General features: G+C 40.6%; 2 protein-coding genes across 14 annotated transcripts in view; one reads left to right on the top strand and one right to left on the bottom strand.

Annotated features, from left to right (window-relative positions):
- Positions 1–1975: 1975 nt before the first annotated feature.
- LOC130173203 (transmembrane O-methyltransferase homolog) lies at positions 1976–12562 on the bottom strand. 3 transcript variants are annotated; one of them, XM_056382203.1, is made up of 5 exons: positions 12309–12562; positions 9719–10010; positions 8557–8753; positions 8103–8418; positions 1976–2107 (listed from the first exon to the last, which is right to left on the bottom strand). In XM_056382203.1, the coding sequence occupies exons 2-5, from the start codon at positions 9978–9980 to the stop codon at positions 2085–2087; spliced, it is 798 nt and encodes a 265-aa protein (XP_056238178.1). In that variant the 5' UTR covers positions 9981–10010; positions 12309–12562; the 3' UTR covers positions 1976–2084. The 3 variants fall into 3 exon arrangements, with proteins under 3 accessions (XP_056238178.1, XP_056238176.1, XP_056238177.1); XM_056382201.1 differs by lacking the exon at positions 1976–2107 and having other exon boundaries at positions 5936–8418; XM_056382202.1 differs by lacking the exons at positions 1976–2107; positions 12309–12562 and adding an exon at positions 10973–11098 and having other exon boundaries at positions 5936–8418.
- Positions 12563–14056: 1494 nt separating this feature from the next.
- Positions 14057–19602, top strand: part of LOC130173343 (LIM and calponin homology domains-containing protein 1-like) — an 89893-nt gene continuing 84347 nt past the window's right edge. For 4 of the 11 annotated variants that reach the window (XM_056382523.1, XM_056382526.1, XM_056382529.1 and 1 more), the window contains exon 1: positions 14059–14375. In XM_056382523.1, the coding sequence (XP_056238498.1) occupies positions 14274–14375 (102 nt within the window). In that variant the 5' untranslated portion in view covers positions 14059–14273. Of the gene's footprint in view, positions 14376–19602 lie in introns of all 11 variants that reach the window. The other 7 variants (XM_056382525.1, XM_056382524.1, XM_056382521.1 and 4 more) reach the window with 4 other exon arrangements.

The following is a 19602-nucleotide window of genomic DNA, read 5'->3' as shown; positions in this document are numbered from 1 at the left end:
GACTTCTGATGTGAAATTACATGTAGCACCTGTGATTTCACTTGATTACCTGTTTCTGCTTTTTTAATAATTTATCACAGTTTTTATGAATAATTCATTTCCTTTTTAAAATGCACTGAACACGTTCCTTTCCTCCGCTCTCCTGTGAGAACTTTTTTTAGTGGCTATTCATTTCTTATTTCCCTGGTAACTTATAGATCAGTGAATTCACATTTCTCACCAACCCACCTTTTTGTGTGTATTTTGCGCTGGAATCGATACACCCTTAGTGGGCTTTGAAAGGTTGATGATGCAGAAACACAATTGATCCATTAATAAAACAGCCGAGTCCGATCCATACTGAACAAGAGAACCAACATTGGGCGACATGTATTCATAGACACACACACACACACACACACACACACACACACAGAGTAGAGGCACACAATCTATTTTTCAACTCTGGTGGGCCGAGCAAAAGCTTGAATAATACATAAAAGGTCAATGATAATAAGATGTTCTGTCGATGTACGTTTATTGAAGTAATTGCACTTGTCCCATCTCTTCACCAAGAGTATTCCCCCTCCACCTCCCTCATTGACCCCCTCCTTCTGTCCCGTACACTATCTCTCTCTCTCGTTTTTCTCTCATACATGTGGCTGAGCAAAATCCCTCCGCCTCTTGTCATGATTATACACTCACGGAGCACTTTATTAGAAACGCCTGTACACCTGCCCATTCGTGTAATTATCCAATCAATTATCCGATATATGAATTCATGCAGATGCAGGTGAGGAGAATGTCTACCAAACTTAATACCAATCAATCATGCTTTGAACGCCACAGTCTATCTTGACTGTTGTAGCTGACCGTGTGCATTCCTTCATGGCTGCAGCTCACTATCTTCTAATGGCTACTTCCAGCAGGATAATGCTCCATGTCACAAAGGTGACGTGACGCACTCTTGTCGACATGGAGCAGAATTTCAGAGGAATATTTGGCAACATCCTGTGGAATCAGTGCCACAAAGAACTGAGGCTGTTTTGAGAGTAAAGAGGGGACATACCCAGTGTTAGTATGGTGTTTCTAATAAATGTCTCCATGGGTGTGTGAGGAAGTATATTATAGGAAAATACAACTAGGGGCAATTTACTGGAAGTTGAAAAGGCGTCACAACATAAAATAGAAATTTCCCATAGTGCAATAAAAGCATAAACTGATACAAACAAAGCACTTCAATAAAATATATGATTGTCAGTTTAAAATAATGACAAACTTTGTGCTCCAATCATCCCGGTGCTAAACAAACACAAAATACAATATTTTCTTTTCCTTAGGCGACAGGCTCTCACCGTGTCTAAGTTTATAATATTACCTTGCCTTGGAATACTCAAGTGTGACACCTGCTCGACACTATGAGGTCTGAAGGTGTTTTCAGACACAAGGCAAAGTGAATTTTCAGCAATGCGTAATTTGCACATATCTTACTGTACAGATGTTAGCTGTAAGCAGAAGCAGGAACTGTTATTTTGCTCCAGTCTCCATTTCCACTGACTTTGTATGAAGTTGTTTTGCCTCTAAAATTCACTTTGTGTTGTTCAAACATACAGTTGGCAATTTAGCCAGTGCTAATTGTGCAAATTTATTTGATGTCAGGGTGAATACTGTAATGATGAAACAAGCTAAATAAGCTCTAAGCAGCACCACATGATATATTCAGGTGGCAAACGCCAGGGCTGAAAAATTAAGCCAATGCTGAAATACCAAAAACTGCAGTTCCTCAAATGACCACTAGAGCCTGACCGCAAAACCAAGTCAATCCCCATAGACTCCCATGTTAAAATGTCCAACTTTACAGCAGAAATAAAACATGTTTACAACCTGGCACAAACAGTTTTGGTCTTTATAGCTAATTTTGTACTGCGTGTGTGTGTGTGTGTGTGTGGGGGGGGGGGGGGGGGGGGGGCTGAAGGGTGGGGGTGGTGTTAGACAACTTACCCATTTAAAGTTTATTAAGGCTTTGCCCATTTTTGAATTAGCCGGGAGCTCGGCGAAGTCAGACACTGCCAAGATGGCGACGGCGGAGCAGCTCACTCTGAGCTTTAAAACAGCTCCTCAGAAAAACCTGTGGATGACATCACAGAGGCTAAGTCCATCTTTATTCACAGTCTATGGATATATCTGTATTTTCTAATCAAGCCCTATCAAGCCCCATACCACCAGGACAGAAGTAGCTCTTGTTGAATTTTTCCCTCAGCACCACATTAGTGCTCTTAATGTCTGAAGTGTGAGACATGGACAGCTTGTCTAGCTTCTCCCCAAAAATAAAAATCTCAAGCGTAGGAGGTCTCTTCAACCTGGAGCAGAGAAAGTACATTCTGAGAGGCTTCAACCCTCTTAAGACACCACATGGTGGGAGGTCTATTTTCTCTCAATCTTCCCTCTCTCCACAGGGAGGGCATGTGTGTGAATGCTTATGTGCATGTGTGTGTGTGTGTGTGTGTGTGTTGCAGGTTAAAGTGTGGGTCAGAGGCGGGTGGTAGAGTCACTTCTCATTGTCAGATCACTCCACAGATTAAAAGAGAGGACTCGAGCGTTTTTAATTTTTCAATAGCTGACACTCATCGAAATGACAGGGAGTAAAGGAAAGGTTGCGAGATTCATGTCTTCTGGCTTAGCTGAGCCGTTTTTCAAGTGTGTTTTTAAATAACTGTAGAAAAAGCCCATCCTCATACATGTATCTCACAGCAATGATGTTTGTGAACCGTGTTTGTGCTATTTAATTAATCAATTATATATTTAAGCATGTTATGCCTGCAAAGGATCTCTTGCCTGTAGCATATTAGCATAGCAGAGCCAATTTGAAACTGAGAAAAAGTGTGAATGAAAGGAGGTGGGAGGGAGAGGACATAAGGGAGCAGCTAATTAACTAAATTAAATACTGCAGTATAACTTATATCAAGTAGGGAGGGAAGATGGCTGCCTGGCTTTTGACGCCCTATAATTATTCTGTGAATATAATTTAATGTGTCACTCTTGACAAGTAAAAAGAAGTGAAATTGTGTGGAAATGTCAAATGACGGGCCAGTTACAGGGCTGACAGCATGGAAAGATGGTGATTCTGGATCTGTCAAACAGCATGCTGCAGGAGATGGAGATGCGCAACAGTAAAATGAATTGGTTGAAAGAGGCATTTGAGAGATGCTTCCAACTCTAAGGAAAACGGAGACCGTCTGAAAGCTGAGCTTATTCAAAATCCAGAGGAAATTAGAGACACCTTGGATCCGGAGACATTTGACAAATGGAGGCTAAGACTGATTGGGTGAAAGATAAAGCCAACACCAGGTGGCTATATCAACTAAAATATAGAGTTTTATGTAAAAAAAAAAGTAAAGGTTGCTTCCCCCTGCAGCCGTAGATAGAAAGATAGATGCATAGATATATAGACAAATGGTTGCATTGTACAGATATGTACCGAACACACAGGGAGGAAAACTGCAACAAACCCTGTTAAACCAGTGTGATATCTAAACAGTGTTTGAATAAGGCTGTCCTCTCTCCTGAGGAGCTGACATGTAGGAAAAACAGCACTTTCAAGCGACAGCAATCAAATGTGAGGACACAACATTATTACACAACCCTGAAGTGAACAGTATGAAGCGTGGTCTGTGTGTGTGTGTGTGTTGGGGTGTTGGGGGTGGGTGGGCAGGCTATCACAGCGTACCAAATATAGAAGTCCCTTGGTCTCTGGAGAGGCCATCAGGAGTCTCCTTTCTCCTTTCACTCTGCCCACTCCAGTTGATGAACCAGCCGCAAGGGGGGGGGGTATTGGAGGGGTGTGGATGTGTGTGTGTGTGTGTGTGTGTGTGTGGAGGGGGGGAGCTTTGTTCTTCCACTGGCTGAGAAGAAGCATGATGTGAATTTAAAATGGCTTTGCTGTAAACAAGTGCTTATGCTGCTATTAGACATGCAGATGTAAAAAAAAAAAAAAGAGCTGATATTCACACAAGACATCACAAGCTCACAGAGGGTTGTTGTGGCGCAGGTCTGTGCCAATTCTGTATCACGAGTAAAAATAATAATAAGGATTGTAAACTGATGTTTTTATACAGTGAAGAGTCATTCAGAAAACCTTTATCCCCACTGATCGCCTAATAAAATCTGTACTTCGAGGGTTGAATAGACGTACAGAGCATCCAGAAAGTATTCAGTCACTTTGTTTTTACATTATTATTTTGCGATGTACAATGCCAGCTAGCTGCTAGCTAATGCTAATGCTAACAATAATTCTAGCTTGCCCCCAGTGGGCCATGAGCCGAGCCTGCGAGCTGGCTGCCTGAGCGGCTCAGTCCCCCGACACCTATAAAGGCTTATATTAGGGTCGAAATTATTTTGAGCTTGTAAAGTAACATTTAAAAATAATGCTGAATTTTGTAGTTGTAAATGTGGGGAAAAAAAATCATGTGGAAAAAAAACTGTGCTTGTGGTAAGGTTTGTATTTGTTAAAAGAGAGAGCCTGTGTGAATCCAAACTGAACAAATGATCAGTGGTGAGGTTACACAACGACACAGGGAGAAGAAGAAACGCTTTTGTGGACGTCTGTGTACAGACACTGAGCAGAAAACTGTGAAACTCAGCGTGAAACATTCACAGTGGATCATAAAAATGGATTTATTTTTCCAGCAGTGATTTGTAACAGTGTTGGTGGGCACACACAGATGATGTCATCCTGCTGTTGTGATATGGCTGTAAGAGCAGAAAACGCTTATATGTGTTGTTCTGGAGGGCAATGACTAACGGCGTATTTTGACATTTAATTTAGAGGACTTAGCTTATAGGCAAACAACATTGGCTTTGTTTAAACATCACCATGACTTTTCCCTGAACTTTAACAAGTTGTTATAGTGTCTAAACCTAACCAAGTCTTGAATATGAATATGAATACAGTTCTAGTTCATTTGTCCTTTCCACAGTGCTGTTGTGTATGGAATCATAATTTGATGTACAAGGGACAAAATATCACACTTTTGATTATCTTCATGTGTATGTTTGATGATATTGAATAAATCAACTAAAGTGTTTTGCCAAAAATCCAGCAAAACTGTCAAACCCCTCCCCTAAACATAGTATATGATCATAGATGGCATAGCCGGGCGAAAACACAATACAAAAGATGAATACAGCATTCCCTACATAACTTTGACGCTCGCAGCCACTGAAGAGGTTTCTGTCTCAGCTGTGAACTTATCCCGGTGAATGGCGGGCCAGAAGTTCCCAGCAGTGCGATGTGGGGTGTTTGGGTGTGAAGGGCCTTTGTGCAGAGAGCCCGAGGGCACCGGAGCGTGGCTCTTTTTAGGGTTTGATTTATAATTGAAAGCTGTGTTTACATCCGCTTTTCAGCCCTCCATACAGCACAGAGTGCCTGATGAAGGAGGAACCAGAAACTGAACCCATTAAAATAGGGATTTTTTTTTTTTTTTTTTTTTTTAAGGGAACTTGGTCATAGAGCAAGGTGTTTACATTGGGTTGTACATCATTGTGTACACTAGTGGTGCTCTGAAAGGACGGAGAGGAAATGTTAAATCACCTCTGACAGCTGGGAAATTGACCATGTCTTGGCTCTAGCACTCGCACTGTGGGAAGTTGGGGAGACTATCAGAGCTGAGATGGTGTGATGGTGGAAGCTAATGAGCAGTCATTACAGTTGGTCAACTTTCATGTGCAATTACATACACGTACCGGCCATTTGGGAACATGTAGGGGAACAACATGACTGTGATGCTGTGTCTCTAAAATGTGTTGGTCCCAAAAAGCCATTATATTTATTATACAGTACAGCTGACAAATTTGTAAATATCAACAGCATGATAGGTTAACAGAAATGGAAAATACATGTGTAGTTTTGTATTATAGATCACCAGCATGTGATGAGTTGGGTGTCTGTGTGGCCAAAAAAAATATTCCTGCTTTTCTTTTCGCTTCGACTCTGGTTCAGGATACAGTCAAATAACTTTTATATCATGTTGTTTTCACTGTTTAATGGAAATATCAGTTCATAATTAAAAAAATAACAAAAAACTGTTGCACATATGCTGGTTCAGAAACTTGCAGTAAATATTTACAAAGACAACAAATTCTGCTAGAAAACAAAATCCAAAGACTCGGATCTTTGTTGTCATCAAGACACTGGTTCTTTCATTCAGAGAAACACGAATTACAAACTCCTTCTAATGGATGAAAAAGAAAAAAAAAATCCCTCGCAGATGATTACACCCACCTTGAATGTTGCTATTTGCTAAGTGAAATGCTCCAGATTGCTAATTAGTGAAAATAATATTCAGTACTTTGACTTTCATGCTGGCAATCACTTGCTGTGAGTGGGCGTCACCTTTGTTTTTTCCCGTTCGTCTTGATGTGGAATGGCTTCCTTTGGAATTAAAACAGTTATATTTTGATTATGTGACTTCTAACTTTGTTGGTTGATGATGCTTCTGCAATTCATCGGAGTAATACCATAACCAGTTGGATAGCAAACATTCACCCAATGCCCGAAGTCTACTTTCATGCTGTTACCTCATATTGAACTGAAATCCATGCAACCTTGTAAGGCAGAGTGTTGGGTACTCATGTCAGACAGAAGTCAGCTAATAAATAATGAACAACCCCACTGGCAAATAACCCATATTTCCTGGAAACCAGTGTTTTTTTCCCCCCACCAAGTCTTAATTCAACAAAACCAATTGCCGCCTCCCCGTCTATGCAAATAGTGATCCATGTATGAGATTATAAAGTATTCATGCAGCTCAGTCAAACTCTGCCAGCGCCATTGCCTGTTCCGCTATGTGGAGACACTCATGGTGAATGGTTAAACTGGATGGATGCTTGTCTAATTTATAACTCTCCCTGACTCTCCCCCTCTCTCTCTCTCTGTCTTAACTGTCCCTCTTTAACTGCAGTAAGCTTTCTAAGTTAGCATAAATTTACTCAGTACGACATTCACCACGCTGTGACCCGGAGTCTGGACCCACCCGGAGGCTCCTGGAAATATTGCATTTAATTAAATCGTGTTATTGCACAAATATTATTTATTTAAATTCGGCACTAAATTGTCTCTAAACCATGTAATGGCTTTCCAGCTGCTTTGAAAGCCTCGGCAGTGCCATTAGAGGCTAATTCAGAAAACCTCCATCTGAGTTCTACCCAGAACACAACGCTGATTCTCCTCATTTAAGATGCTTGCTGGAACAGTGAATCTCAGACATTATAGCCACTTAGAGCAAGATTGCTGATGTTCGTAAATAGAGGGGGGAGAAAAAAAAGATCGACTGGGGGCAATTTCCTGAATAATGCTTTATTTATTTCATTGTAAACACTGACATTGGGGTCTGAAAGTAAATAACACAAGATGGACGAGAGGGAGCGTGTGTTAGAGCAGGACAGCTGAGGATCACCTACCTTATAATGAAAAAAATCAGACAATTCAAAAGGTTGATTGTCCTGTTTGTATCAAAAGAAAATGTTTTGCTAGTGTTTTCTGGGCGGCCCTGTGGTGCAGTAATAACGTTAAAGTTCTTAAAATAGGTGGCATTTTCCTTAAAGGATTGCCTTGTCAAACCAAGTTCAAGGTCTTGAGAGTCTATTCTTTTCAAAAGCAGAGTGCGCCATCAAGTGGTTACTCTGTGCTCTACATCTAGTCATTTGCTTTTTGTTGCTTCAGTTGTGAGAAGTCATCATCTTTGGGATTTTCTCAGTAATACAAACAAGTGAATTTTTGAACCTTTAATGTGTTTAATTGTTTTGCTTTTTCATTCAGTTGCCATATAATAACCTGAAGGATAAAGTAGATGAACTTTGTATGAACAGTTTAACTGCACATGTCACAGCATGTTGTTTAACTTGGAAATACTGTAACACATATCACTAATTAGTATTAATGACTTTGAATCAAACTTTGTGGAAGAGAGAGATAAAAAATATTTTATTCTAGTTTTTTTTTTCATTGAGTCAACTGAGAAAAATAAGTAGTTTAGTTTTGGTTGGAAGTATTTAATACTATTGGTTAACACAAACTAAAATCACACACCAACATGTTTAGATTTTGTTATCACATTCAACATTACCGCTTTCCTTCTGGTAGGAGATTTCCACCATACTCCGAAGCTCTGTCTTGATGCTGCAGCGGTCTGCTCTCAGTCTGACGTGATCCAGGATTTCTCTGAGGTCTTCGGCTCTTGTTTTCCTGCTGATCAGAAGGATGGAGCAGCCGGAGGGGCAGAGGAGCTCTTCTCTCTCCAGAGCCAGCAGGTCTGGAAGGTACTGCTGGGGATCGTGGTCCATTAGCACCAGGTTGAAGCCTTCACTGGTCTTTTGATCAGGCTCCAGAAATGAACGCAATGTTGGTATGGCCTCTGCTGAGCTAGACGTCAACACCTGGAACTGAAGAGGATCAGAAAAGTGAAGGAAAGCAGGTTAAAATCTCTCAGTGAGAAGTTGGTTTCCTGTTTAGGATCATTTCCTGTTTGTGTTTTCCACACTATCTTTTCATTAGGCTGTGGTGATCATCCCCGATTGTACCTGAGAGTGTTTGAAGCCGGCCACCAGTATGATTTCCTCTCCTAGCTCTGCTGTGAGTGGGTCCAGCTCCACTGTGATCAGCCTGCCAGCAGGGGGCAGCAGGCGCAGCAGGCGGACTGAGGTGTAGCCACAGTGCATCCCCAGTTCCAACACCTGGGAGGGACGGACACGCCTCACCACTTCATCCAACACCTCGCCTGAATCAACAAAAACGAGCCTGAGGTTAATTTCTCTGTTGGCTTAGACTAAAGGGAGTGTGGTTGTCATCTTGCATCATAAATAGATGCCGCTGTGCGATGGATGTGGAATTTGGAGCAGTATACGATGTATAATGCGTCTTTCCTGACAAAACACTGGACTGACTCACTTCTTATGTTCCATTGTGGTAAAACTTTCCATACTCATTTTGTGTTTGTGACTAATTACTGATCTGGAATGTCAACAAGATTGATTATTTAATTTAAAGGTAAGGATTATTAAACGGCGGGGAGTGGATGACACAATGAAGAATACAGGTTGATATACTGTGAACACGGGAGCAGCAGTTTCCTCATCTAACGATTTTCTACCAAACTGCTCGTGGGCAGAACAAAGTAATTAGAATAAATCACAGAATTGTCAGTATTATTAATATTATTGATATCATGCTTGGAGGTTAAGACCGATGCAGATGGAGAAAGATGTCTAATGTAAAGTCACTTTTCAGTTGCTGATGTTAAAGCAAATCTCCATAGTTCCAGATTAATGATTTGTGGCTTTTTCATGAAGCATCTTTAAATGATCATTTTTCTTTTACCTTACTTAACTAGTGGTTCAACATATAGCCACTGCACACATTACCACTGCTGTTCTAAACACTGCATGGGAAAACAAAGGAACGAATGGACAGTCGGTGTGAGCAGTCTGAGTTCAGCAACACTAGATAAAAAGGAAAAGGACAGAGCGCCACTTTCAGGAAGCTTCGTCAACAGCAAATCACTAATATCAGCAACATTAGTTTCATCTGTGCTACTCCTTTAATCATGTCCCTGCAGCAGAGATGGTCACATGATTACACTTGATTTTGTTTCTCAGTAATTTTACAACTGTTTTAGTAGCTATTTAACGTTGGTAGGGCACTGAACAGTTAAATAATACAATAAAGAGTCCAGGGCTAACTCACCAGTCTCTGGACCAATGCATAAAGAGGGGTGTGTTTCAGCATAAAGGTCAAAGGTCTCCAGGACACTGTCAACTTTGCCGTGGGTGCATTCTGAGAACACAAAGGCATGGGTGCTCCTCACACACACTCTCCCTCGCACCAACCTCAGTGCCCAGGCCAGAGCTCGATGCCACAGCATGGAAACCTTGTCACAACAACGGCCGGATACCACAATGATGATGACGGCAGAGAGCAGCGGGACAGAAACAGCAATCAGCCACATTTGAATGAGCTGAGTCAGAAACCTCAAAACCTGTGGATTAAACAGAGAGAAGCTGAAATCAGTTTGTGGAAATCAGGCATTTGATTGGGTTCAAATGCCTCTTTCAGAGTGACATATTGGTTATCATTTAATTTTAGCAAGTACCATTTTGATAATCAATTTTAGCTTATTGATTCTGGTTCCTGTTCAATCCAACCTCTGATTCTTGGAATATTATTTCAGCAAGAAAACCATCTTTATTTTAAGCAGATTAATGCTGCCATAAATGATAAGGTACATCACAGTTTTACATTTCTTTTTAGCTGATTTGGACAGGCATATAGCAGCAGTTGATACTGAGTAAACACAAAGCTTAAATTGTCAAAACACCTGTTAGAGTGTTGTAATATTTTACTATTTATTTGTAGAAAAATTAGAAAAACATTGGCCTCTGGCACCCCCTGCTGGCTAAATGTGGTCAGTTGTTTCTATCAGTCAAACTCTACAGCAAGGGCTCTCCCTGAATGAGAAAAAACCTGCAGACTCTCAACCATACTTTTGAGTGATTAGCCACTCTGTTTTTACATGTAATAAAGTGTAATAAATGCATGACAATACATCACACCAAGAGTTTGCCAAATTGTGTTTCATTTGCATTTTCCTTTGCATATTAAAACATTGTTTTGCGAGATGAATATAAATCTTTTTGGTTCCATAAGTTAAATAGTTTCACAGGCACCTGGGACCATAAACAACCAAGACCATACTTTTGGTATCAAACCAAACATGACACAATGGAACAAGCTTGTTTCAAAAAATCAAAACAGACCCTTAACTGGATCTTGAAATAAATATAAAAATAGCTTTTATAACTTTGTCACAATGTTGGTATTAATAAACATGTGTAGTTAATAGTGTTTAGATACTCTTGGTATTCTAATAGCTTACCAAACCATTTTAACAAATAAAGAAAATTGACACAGAAGTAATAACACAATGGTAATGGTACTTGCCAAGCTGCTCGTCAAGGTTCAGAGTGTGTCCTGTCAAACACAGGTGGGACTATCACTCCGGTAAGTCAAGCATGTGACCAACATATGATAACAGTAGGACTGCTGAAGAACAAACCATGATTTTCCTTCTGTGAAGGAAAAACAAACTAAACTGTTTGTAGTATCCAGGAAGTGGTCGCCTGAGAGACAGGAGAGAGGTGTGGCAACTGCTGGATACACACAGTAGTCCTGTGTTGGAAAGCTCCTCCTGCTGCTGCTTTTCAGTAGTGCTGCATTTTTCCCCAAGAGGTCAGCAAAGATGCAAGAATATCAGCAACCCTGTGGGCAATACTGGGTGTCTGCACGCCCTGGAAACGTATTGAGTGGCATCATCTAACCTAAAGGCTTCCTAAGATATAGAAGGAGATATCAACTAATAGCCAATGGCTATTAGAGGAATTTTCTGATGCAAAGGGCTACTAAAAAATAGGATGGCAAATCAAAAAAGGTTTTTACCATCTTGACCAGAAAAGCCTGTAAAGATTTTAATGTTAACAATGTCATTATTAATCTTCTTGTATAGGTCTGGTGGAGTGTAACCCAGCTGAACTTAGTTTGCCAAACTTTTTAGCAGCTTAATTATTTTTCTTTTCAGAACAACAAAAACCACAGAAACCATAATTTAGACCGATACCAGAATCAAACTTATGAAAGTATGAAAATACATTGATTGACAAATATAAATACATTTTCTAATTAGTATCATTTAGTTAATTGTTATCCGTAGAGGTCACGGGTGAACCTCAGCTTTGTGTGCCTTTGCTGTAAATCAGTGAACTCTCTGCTCTGTCGCTTGCCCCATATAGTGAAAGTGGGTGTGAGATCCCAAGTGTGTCGCTGCCCTCATTGGCTGGTGGTGGAGCGGCGCTGCTCTGTGTATTTTTGGCCATTGAAGCGAATCATACTGCGGTGTGCAGGTCATGTCAGTCCGGCTGTGTCAAGTTAGCCAACAACCGCTGGATTACTACCAGCATGACAGTGAGGTTTACAACCAAAATAAGAGCCTTAAATATGGCTGGAGGAATGAAAGCCAATGGCCAGCCAAAAAAAATGACATTCAAAAATTCAGCGGTATAGTTTAAAAGACAGAAACTGTAACGACGGGAGCCCACTGACATTATTAGCACCGTTATGAGCTGTAGCTAAATTAGCCTAAACAAGCTAACGTTAGCCTCGGTGAACGTTGTGTGTGGAGTTGCTACAAGAAATGACAGCTACTGCAGTTCACAAACAATGATGGTAACATTTCAGGACATGACCAATATTGTTAATATAAAGTTAACTGAAATTCACTTACCCTGAATTATGTGTACTGATCCGGTTTCCTGTTGATAAGTTTGAGGTGTGTCCTCCTTTCATTTGAAATGCTCTGTGGCACCCTTTGCATACTGGCTTTTGGTTGTCTTAAACTTGTCCCTTGTGATCTGTCTCAAGTGCAAAAATATCCATACATCTGCGTGTATCTTTTATTCTCTTTATATATATTTTTGGTTGGACCGGCCACGGGCCAGATAGCTACATCCGAGAACTTCCGCGCGCAAAACGCTTGTATTTTTTTCCCCCCATTAAAACAAGTCGTACGATAGTGGGCGTGGTTTCATACACACTAGGTTTGCACGCGACTGACTGACTGACTGATGGAGTCACACCATTGGTCGCTCAAATACTGGACTTTTCCGATTGGCCGTTGCTCATTCAAAAATGTTTTGGCGCGAAGAGTTTCTATGACGTAATTGGAGGGCGTTGACGTTTTACCTTACTTACAGGGGTGACTAGTACCTTTATTCCCCTAAACTGCAGAAGGTAACCGGCCTTTATTTGAGACATGCTTGTATGAAAAGACACGTTAAATTTACTGTATTACACATTAATATGAACCAAACAAGTCCCGTAACTGTTTCAAATTAAAAGCCCAAGAGATGTCAGAGCTCTCCGTTTCAGTGGACAGACACTTTATTTCTCAACAGGGCTCTTATTGCTTTACTCAGGTGCGTATTGTCTCATTTCCAGCTGCTAGCGGTTGTAATGTTTACATGCTAATCAAATCTGCTAGTTTCTTTAGCATACCAGTTACCGCGGCTTCTCTGTCTCCCTCCCTCGCGCTCTCTGTTGCTCGATGTGCCTTATGTTTGCTGTGCCTTAGCGTTTGTGGTACATGTAATAAATGTAGTTATTCATTTTACTTGGAAACAGGTGAGCGGTTCATTACACATTTGAGCTCAGTCCTTGACCATGTACGCAGACAGGCACAGGTGTAAAAGGCCTCTCTCTCCAGCACCATAGGACTAGTTTTTACCTAGTGTTGTTTTCCATAAGTCGCAGTACACCTGTTGCTGCATCCGCACTTGTAACAACACCTGGCCTTTCCAGGTGTTGTTATCTTGCACTGTACTTTCCTTCTTCTCTTCCGGTGTGATATCTGCCTGGGAAGCTTGTAGAGTTATATTGCCTTCATCTCCATTACCTAGTGTATACTGCAATACCAAGTGTTATTTTATATTTGTTTAAAAATGGGCCCAGAGAGCAGAGTCTGCAGCTTTAAACAAGACAGAATGAGGCAGGTTGCACCAAATATACACTAATAAATACAATACACACAATACACACGATATGTACATGAAAAAGTGCAAGTTTGCACATGGTCAGGAAGAGCAGGAGTTGTTGTAATACCTTTCTATGTTTTTGTTAAAAACAGTTTTTTATGTTGTTTTATTGCACTTTTATGTATTATATTGGCCCTTATGGCTGCTATAATAATCATGATAATAATTATGATTATTATTAACAAGTAATAATTAATGTTTGTTAATTAATAATACTCACTAATAATATTACAATAATCATAATAATAATTGTGATTATTATTATTAGTAGTAGCAGCATTATTATTCTTATTAGTAACGTAATGTCATTTTTGAATGTCCTCAATAATGCAGGATGGTCCGCCATAAAAACTTTTATTTTGAACGCTCACACAGGAAGCCGTGCACGTGCCTCTGGCTGACTTGACGCTGGTTGTGTGCCCACAGACGCCGACAGGAGCGACACCGGAGAGCAGCAACTGGTTCGTGTGCCTCGCCGGTGCTGCTGCTGCTGCTGCTGCTGCTGCTGCAACACCTACAACCGACGGAGGAGGAGAGCGGGCTGACTGACACGGTTCACGGCTAATTTCGGTGGAATACCGCGGCTCTGAGCTGCTTTTACACATTTTTTTTTTTTTTTTTACAGGCTTTAATACTTGAAGACCTGAGCTTCTACGCCAATGGCAAGTCCGGTTGCAGACATAGGACAGTCTCATCAGCATCACCCTGTGCCCGAGTCGGCCGCAGACTCCGCGTTTCAAGAGGCGCAGAAATGGATAGAGGTGAGTGACTGAGTACCAAATACTGTGTGAACTCCCCAGCACTCTGCTTCCCTTCCACCCGCAGGTGTTTTGTTGTAATTGTGTGGCCCTTAGTTACTGGGTTTGCAACCTGTATCTGCAGCGCCGTCTCCTCTAAACGGCAGTTTGGGTTTTATTGCTTCGTCACCTGTTGAAAGGTGACTCAAACAGCAAATATCTGACTCAGATTCCGGCGAAAATCCCAGTTTTATTCGTATGAAGTTCCTGAGATGGGTTACAGTGTCGCTTGCTGGTGTGTTTGTGGCAAATATGCTGAATTTATTCGTGTTGTAATCTTTTTTTAGTGTAACATTCCTCCGTTAACTTGTGTCTTAGAAAGTCCGTACATAGTTAATATTACCCAGAAACAGAGAGCTACACATTTCTACCTGTAATGACATAACCTAGCTGTCCTGCCATAATATTCCTAATAGGATAGTGCACATTTTTGTAGGGACCCTCCTGAATATTGCAGCAGGCTTTCAGTTGTTTTTTGGTGAGGGCCATTGTACAGTAGCTGTGGCTACTGTGGGGCCTGGTGCATGTTTGGCTGAAAACAATGAATGCATCATGTGGAATGGATTTTTGCCTCATTGCGAGCCTGGTGAACAATCACACAAATGAGGTTTTGTTCTGGGAGAATTTCAATCACGACACTTGCCAGCCCCCATTGCATTTGACTTTGTCATCCTGCAGTGAGCTGTCCGCTGGTCAAACTGGCTGATTATCTCTGGCACGCTGGTAGAATGTAGTCTCCACTTTGTAGGTTTACGTAAAGGCTTAAAAATCTGATTTTAAACCCACTGTGATTCAGTGTAGCAGGGGCATTGGTAGGGATTATGGGGCCTCTGTAAAGGAGCCCCCCCCCCCCCCCCCCCAACAGGCAGTATATCTTTTCTATTTCCACTTATTTCCTTATATGTATTTTACTGTCATGCTGTGTTTTGTCACGAATGTTATCGCCCTGATTGTTGATAGACGTTTGATAAAGCACCGTGGAAAGCCTAAATTAACTGAGAGGTTCAAGACCCATTCACAAATGTCAGGTGTGTCACTTAATATAAATGTAAGATAAACCGCAGAATCAGGTAAATACTTCAAATCAGGCATGTCTGACAGGTTTCCCTGTGTAGCACCTGCGTTAACCAGCATGAATGGGTGAAATATAAGACAGTGGTACTGGCTAAGCCATATTGTTGTCCCTGCATATCGCTATCAGCTGCATTTGTATTGGTCGGATTGTTCCATCTACCGTTTACCCATCTATTTTTAATGCATCAAATAGTCAGATTTCTCATTGCTACAACTTGACACGCTGCCTCTGTATTATAAGAAGGCAGAGTCTGTAAAAACATGTGTTTTCTTTATACATCTAGTTTAAGATTTGAGTTTATGGATATTTTCAACTTTTAAAATCTTCCTAGTAGCCTGAAGTGTGTTAATATGCAAGTATATTACATCTTAAAGTCGTGTTACGAATGACAGATCCTCCTTTAATGGTGTCAGAGGCCATTACAGGCCTATTTAGCAGCACCAAACTCCTGGGAGGCCCATATCACATCTTTTAAAAAGTCACTACTGACCTAGAATCTCAGAGGCAGCTCGGGGCTGAGAGCTGAAAAGGTGGAAGGGAACTGATACCGCTCCTGTGTTGTTGTTCTTCTATCACCCCTTTCCCCATGGGGACTGATTTCATTACCTATACACACCTGGCGATGGTCCTTCAGTCACCTCAGGGAACCAGAGACAGGTCACTGGTTCCTCAATGAACAGATGAACAAAAAGCCTCAGTCAGCAACCCAGTGGCCGGGTTTTGACTGCTTATATTCAACTGCTGTGTCATATAAGGTGTCAGGACTTGAGGCTAGAGGTTAGAACAACACATCCTCTGTTTGCCATCTATTGCAGGTGACTAATCAGAACATGCAAAGATACAGTGGAGACCTGTGTTTCTGGTGTTGTGCACATCGTCAGCCAATCACCTGCCTTTGCCTGTCTTTTATTCTCATGTTTTTAGATTTGTGCTGTTTGCTTTTAACAATACTTGCACCTGTTAATCTTATATCTAATGTGTCATGGGAGAAACAAAGACTCATATGTGCTTTATTAAAATACTTAATTAAGAAGACGTATAGCTCAAATAGAAGAAAACAATTGCATAGCATAGGCTTGTATTGCAGGGGCGTGTTTGATCACCTCCTGGTGATATTTTAGGGCCTGTTCATACCAATTTTGCTTGGGTTGATTTTTTTTTTTTTCTATTAACTTTGAGGTTTGTTTTGTCAGGTGAGAATAATCTGAGCTCAGCTGTGCACTAACTGATCACACAGGGACCCGTAAGACTGCTGTTGAAAATCAGATTTATGCTTCTCTGTCGACATGTTCTGGTGGTCCTGCCACAGTTGCATCCGGGGTAGGAACTGATTTATAGTTCAGTGTTGGATTTTATCCTTTTCCTTGCTGTAGCACCACTGTAACGGTAAACGGACGTGTCCTGAATTACCAGGCTGACATGCATTTATAATATATCAAAAGTAATCCTTGACACATGTTGCATCATGGACAAAGATGGCACTGGAAATTACTTACAAATGAGAAGTAGGCTGTTTCCTTTGCATCATGTTTATCTTTCTTTCATTCATGAGATTATTTGCACTTAAATGGCTTTGCTAGATGAGGAAACATAGATAGATTTAATATTACAGAGAAGGAAAAGTTTGCTGGATCTTCAAGTTTTGTTAATTTTTCTTCTTACAAAGCAGCAAGCTCTTATCTTCCAATTAGAAATGAGTCCTCTAAAATGTGTCACCATGGGAACCAAGCTCACACAAATAGCATTCAAAAACCTTGATATGAAGCGTTCACACCTGCACTCATTACTTCCTCTATGGCTGCTTCCTCTCACCGTGTCGTTAGTAACGCCGTGGCTAATGACAGAGTTAAGGCTCTTATGAACTTCAGAGGAGTCTGACTGGTCCTTTGATGAGTTGTGGAAAACCCTCAGTTGGTGAGCTTGATTGATTTGTGTCATGTAGCCACGGGGTGTTTTTGCGTGGACGGAAACCCAAAGAGATGATCTGACTGGGTCTTTTCTCAGAACACACCTTGGTGGTTTGATGAATTGGCTTTCTTCTCAGTGATGGTTGGGAACTGTTGTGCCGCTGGCAAATTCATATCAAAGCATAACTGTGAGACAATAACTCAGTCAGAGCTGAGTATTTTCATCACTTGCCTTGTTATAATTAAAGACATTTCTGTAGGAAAAACATTCCTGATGAATAGAAATGAAGTATGTATTAGAAGAAATTAAATAACTTTTAATTATGGAACAGAAAACTTGTAAATCCAGTTTCACATCCAGTGGGGTGTAATAAGATGTTTTGTCAGTTTATGTAAAGCCAAATACAAAAGATTAAGTTGCTGAAGTGTTTCATGTTGGTTGCCGGTTTTCTTTGAGGAGTCAATCTCACTCAGTAAAAGCAGTGTAAAATAACAAATGAAGGTTAATAGACTTGCAATTAGGTCGTGTTGCCAGAGAAGTTAATACTATATGATTTAAAACTGAGGCTTTTCTAAAACTGCTGCATCTCTGCAACGAAGGGCAGGTCATCTTGGATTGTCTCTGTACTTTAACTTAGTTGTGCAGTTTATCTTGATTTCTTGTCTGAGAAATGTTATCATTGTTCACTGTTTTTGCTCGATAAACAGCTGAAACAATTACTCCATTATCAAGATAGTAACAGTCGCCTCTCAATTGACTAATTGATTAATGATCGCCCATTCGTTTCAGATCTGTCATAGTTAAATCAAATAATCATAATTTAGAAATAGAATATTGACAAATTAAGATGGTTGGAGATACACACACACACATATGCACATAATTTCTTTGGCTTTTGTGTTGTTACATGGGAAGTCAGGTATCTGTAGATGGCACTCCACCTATGTTTAAGCACGTTAAAGCTTGCGTTATGTTTCGAAAATATAAATAATATTTCTCGGCAAGACGTCTGTGTTTTTTTCAGCGCTTGTCTCAACTTGTTCGGAGTCTCTTCTCTATTAGTTCTGTATTGTCACAGTATATTTCTGACTTTCTCTATCGCTGAAATCCCAACACCTCCAAGTCACGGCATGTTCAGCGGCCTGTGATTAACACGAAGTTGCATTGTGACATGCCTGAAAGAAGAAGTGATAACATCTGCATATCAATGGCTGATATCATTCCAGTGATATCATCCTGTGAAGCAGTCAAGTCAACAGACTGATCCTTGTTTGTAAATTGTCTCTTCAGTGAGAGATATTATTGTGAGTGGAGATTTAATCTTCACTCTGCTTTTCACAGTATGTACACATTATTTTATCCCGACACAGGTATTTTTGATATGTGTGCAGGGCTGTAATAGCAATATTTTTCATAATATATACATATATATTTTTTGCAGTTATGTACAGTCTGCCCTGCTGCCAAGTCTGACCCACATTTCACTGCTCTGCTTTCTGTACATTGTACCTTGTGAAAAATTGAAGTTTGAACTGCCGCTCCACAATATCGTATATCGCGATATTTGAGCTCGACTGTATCGAGATACGAAATCTTGCACATCGCCAAAACCTGAAGTCAATACATACAAAAAAATATTTACTCACTACTACAAAACACAGTTGCAGCCAGTATCCAATCCTGTGTCAGCATTTGTTATTCTTTTAAGTCATAACTGAATCAGAAAAACACATTTTTTAAACAATAAGTCATGTATTAAGTGTTGTGCAAAGGCGCAGTGGAAAACATCCAACAGGCAGCGGACTACATTGCCAAACATGTTTGCATGATGATTGATTTCAGTGAAATACTGACAATGAGAGCCAACTTAATGTGACTGGAATGAGCTACAGTTCATCAGGCGAAAGTGCCAGATGGGACCAGACTTGATGACAGCTCCTGGTGTTTGCCACGGAAACTTTGAGTGAAACAGCCAGGAAACAATGAACAAAGCCAAGGAAATGGTAAAACAAAGAAAGAAAGAGGATAATCTTTGCCAAGAAGAGAGTTTTTGACACTGATGATGATCCTCACACCCTGTAAGAACAATATACCATCTCGCCACATTTCTGTGTGCCTAGTTTGGCGTGGATATAGATGCATTTGGGTTTTGTGATTGGGTCAGATTGGGTAGAATTTGCTGTTGGAGGTGTATGTGGAACAAGACAT

The sequence above is a fragment of the Seriola aureovittata genome, chromosome 8 (assembly GCF_021018895.1).
Source record: "Seriola aureovittata isolate HTS-2021-v1 ecotype China chromosome 8, ASM2101889v1, whole genome shotgun sequence".
NCBI lineage: Eukaryota > Metazoa > Chordata > Actinopteri > Carangiformes > Carangidae > Seriola > Seriola aureovittata.
Note: the sequence above shows the minus strand (reverse complement) of the source record. Positions and strands in the feature narration are given on the sequence as shown.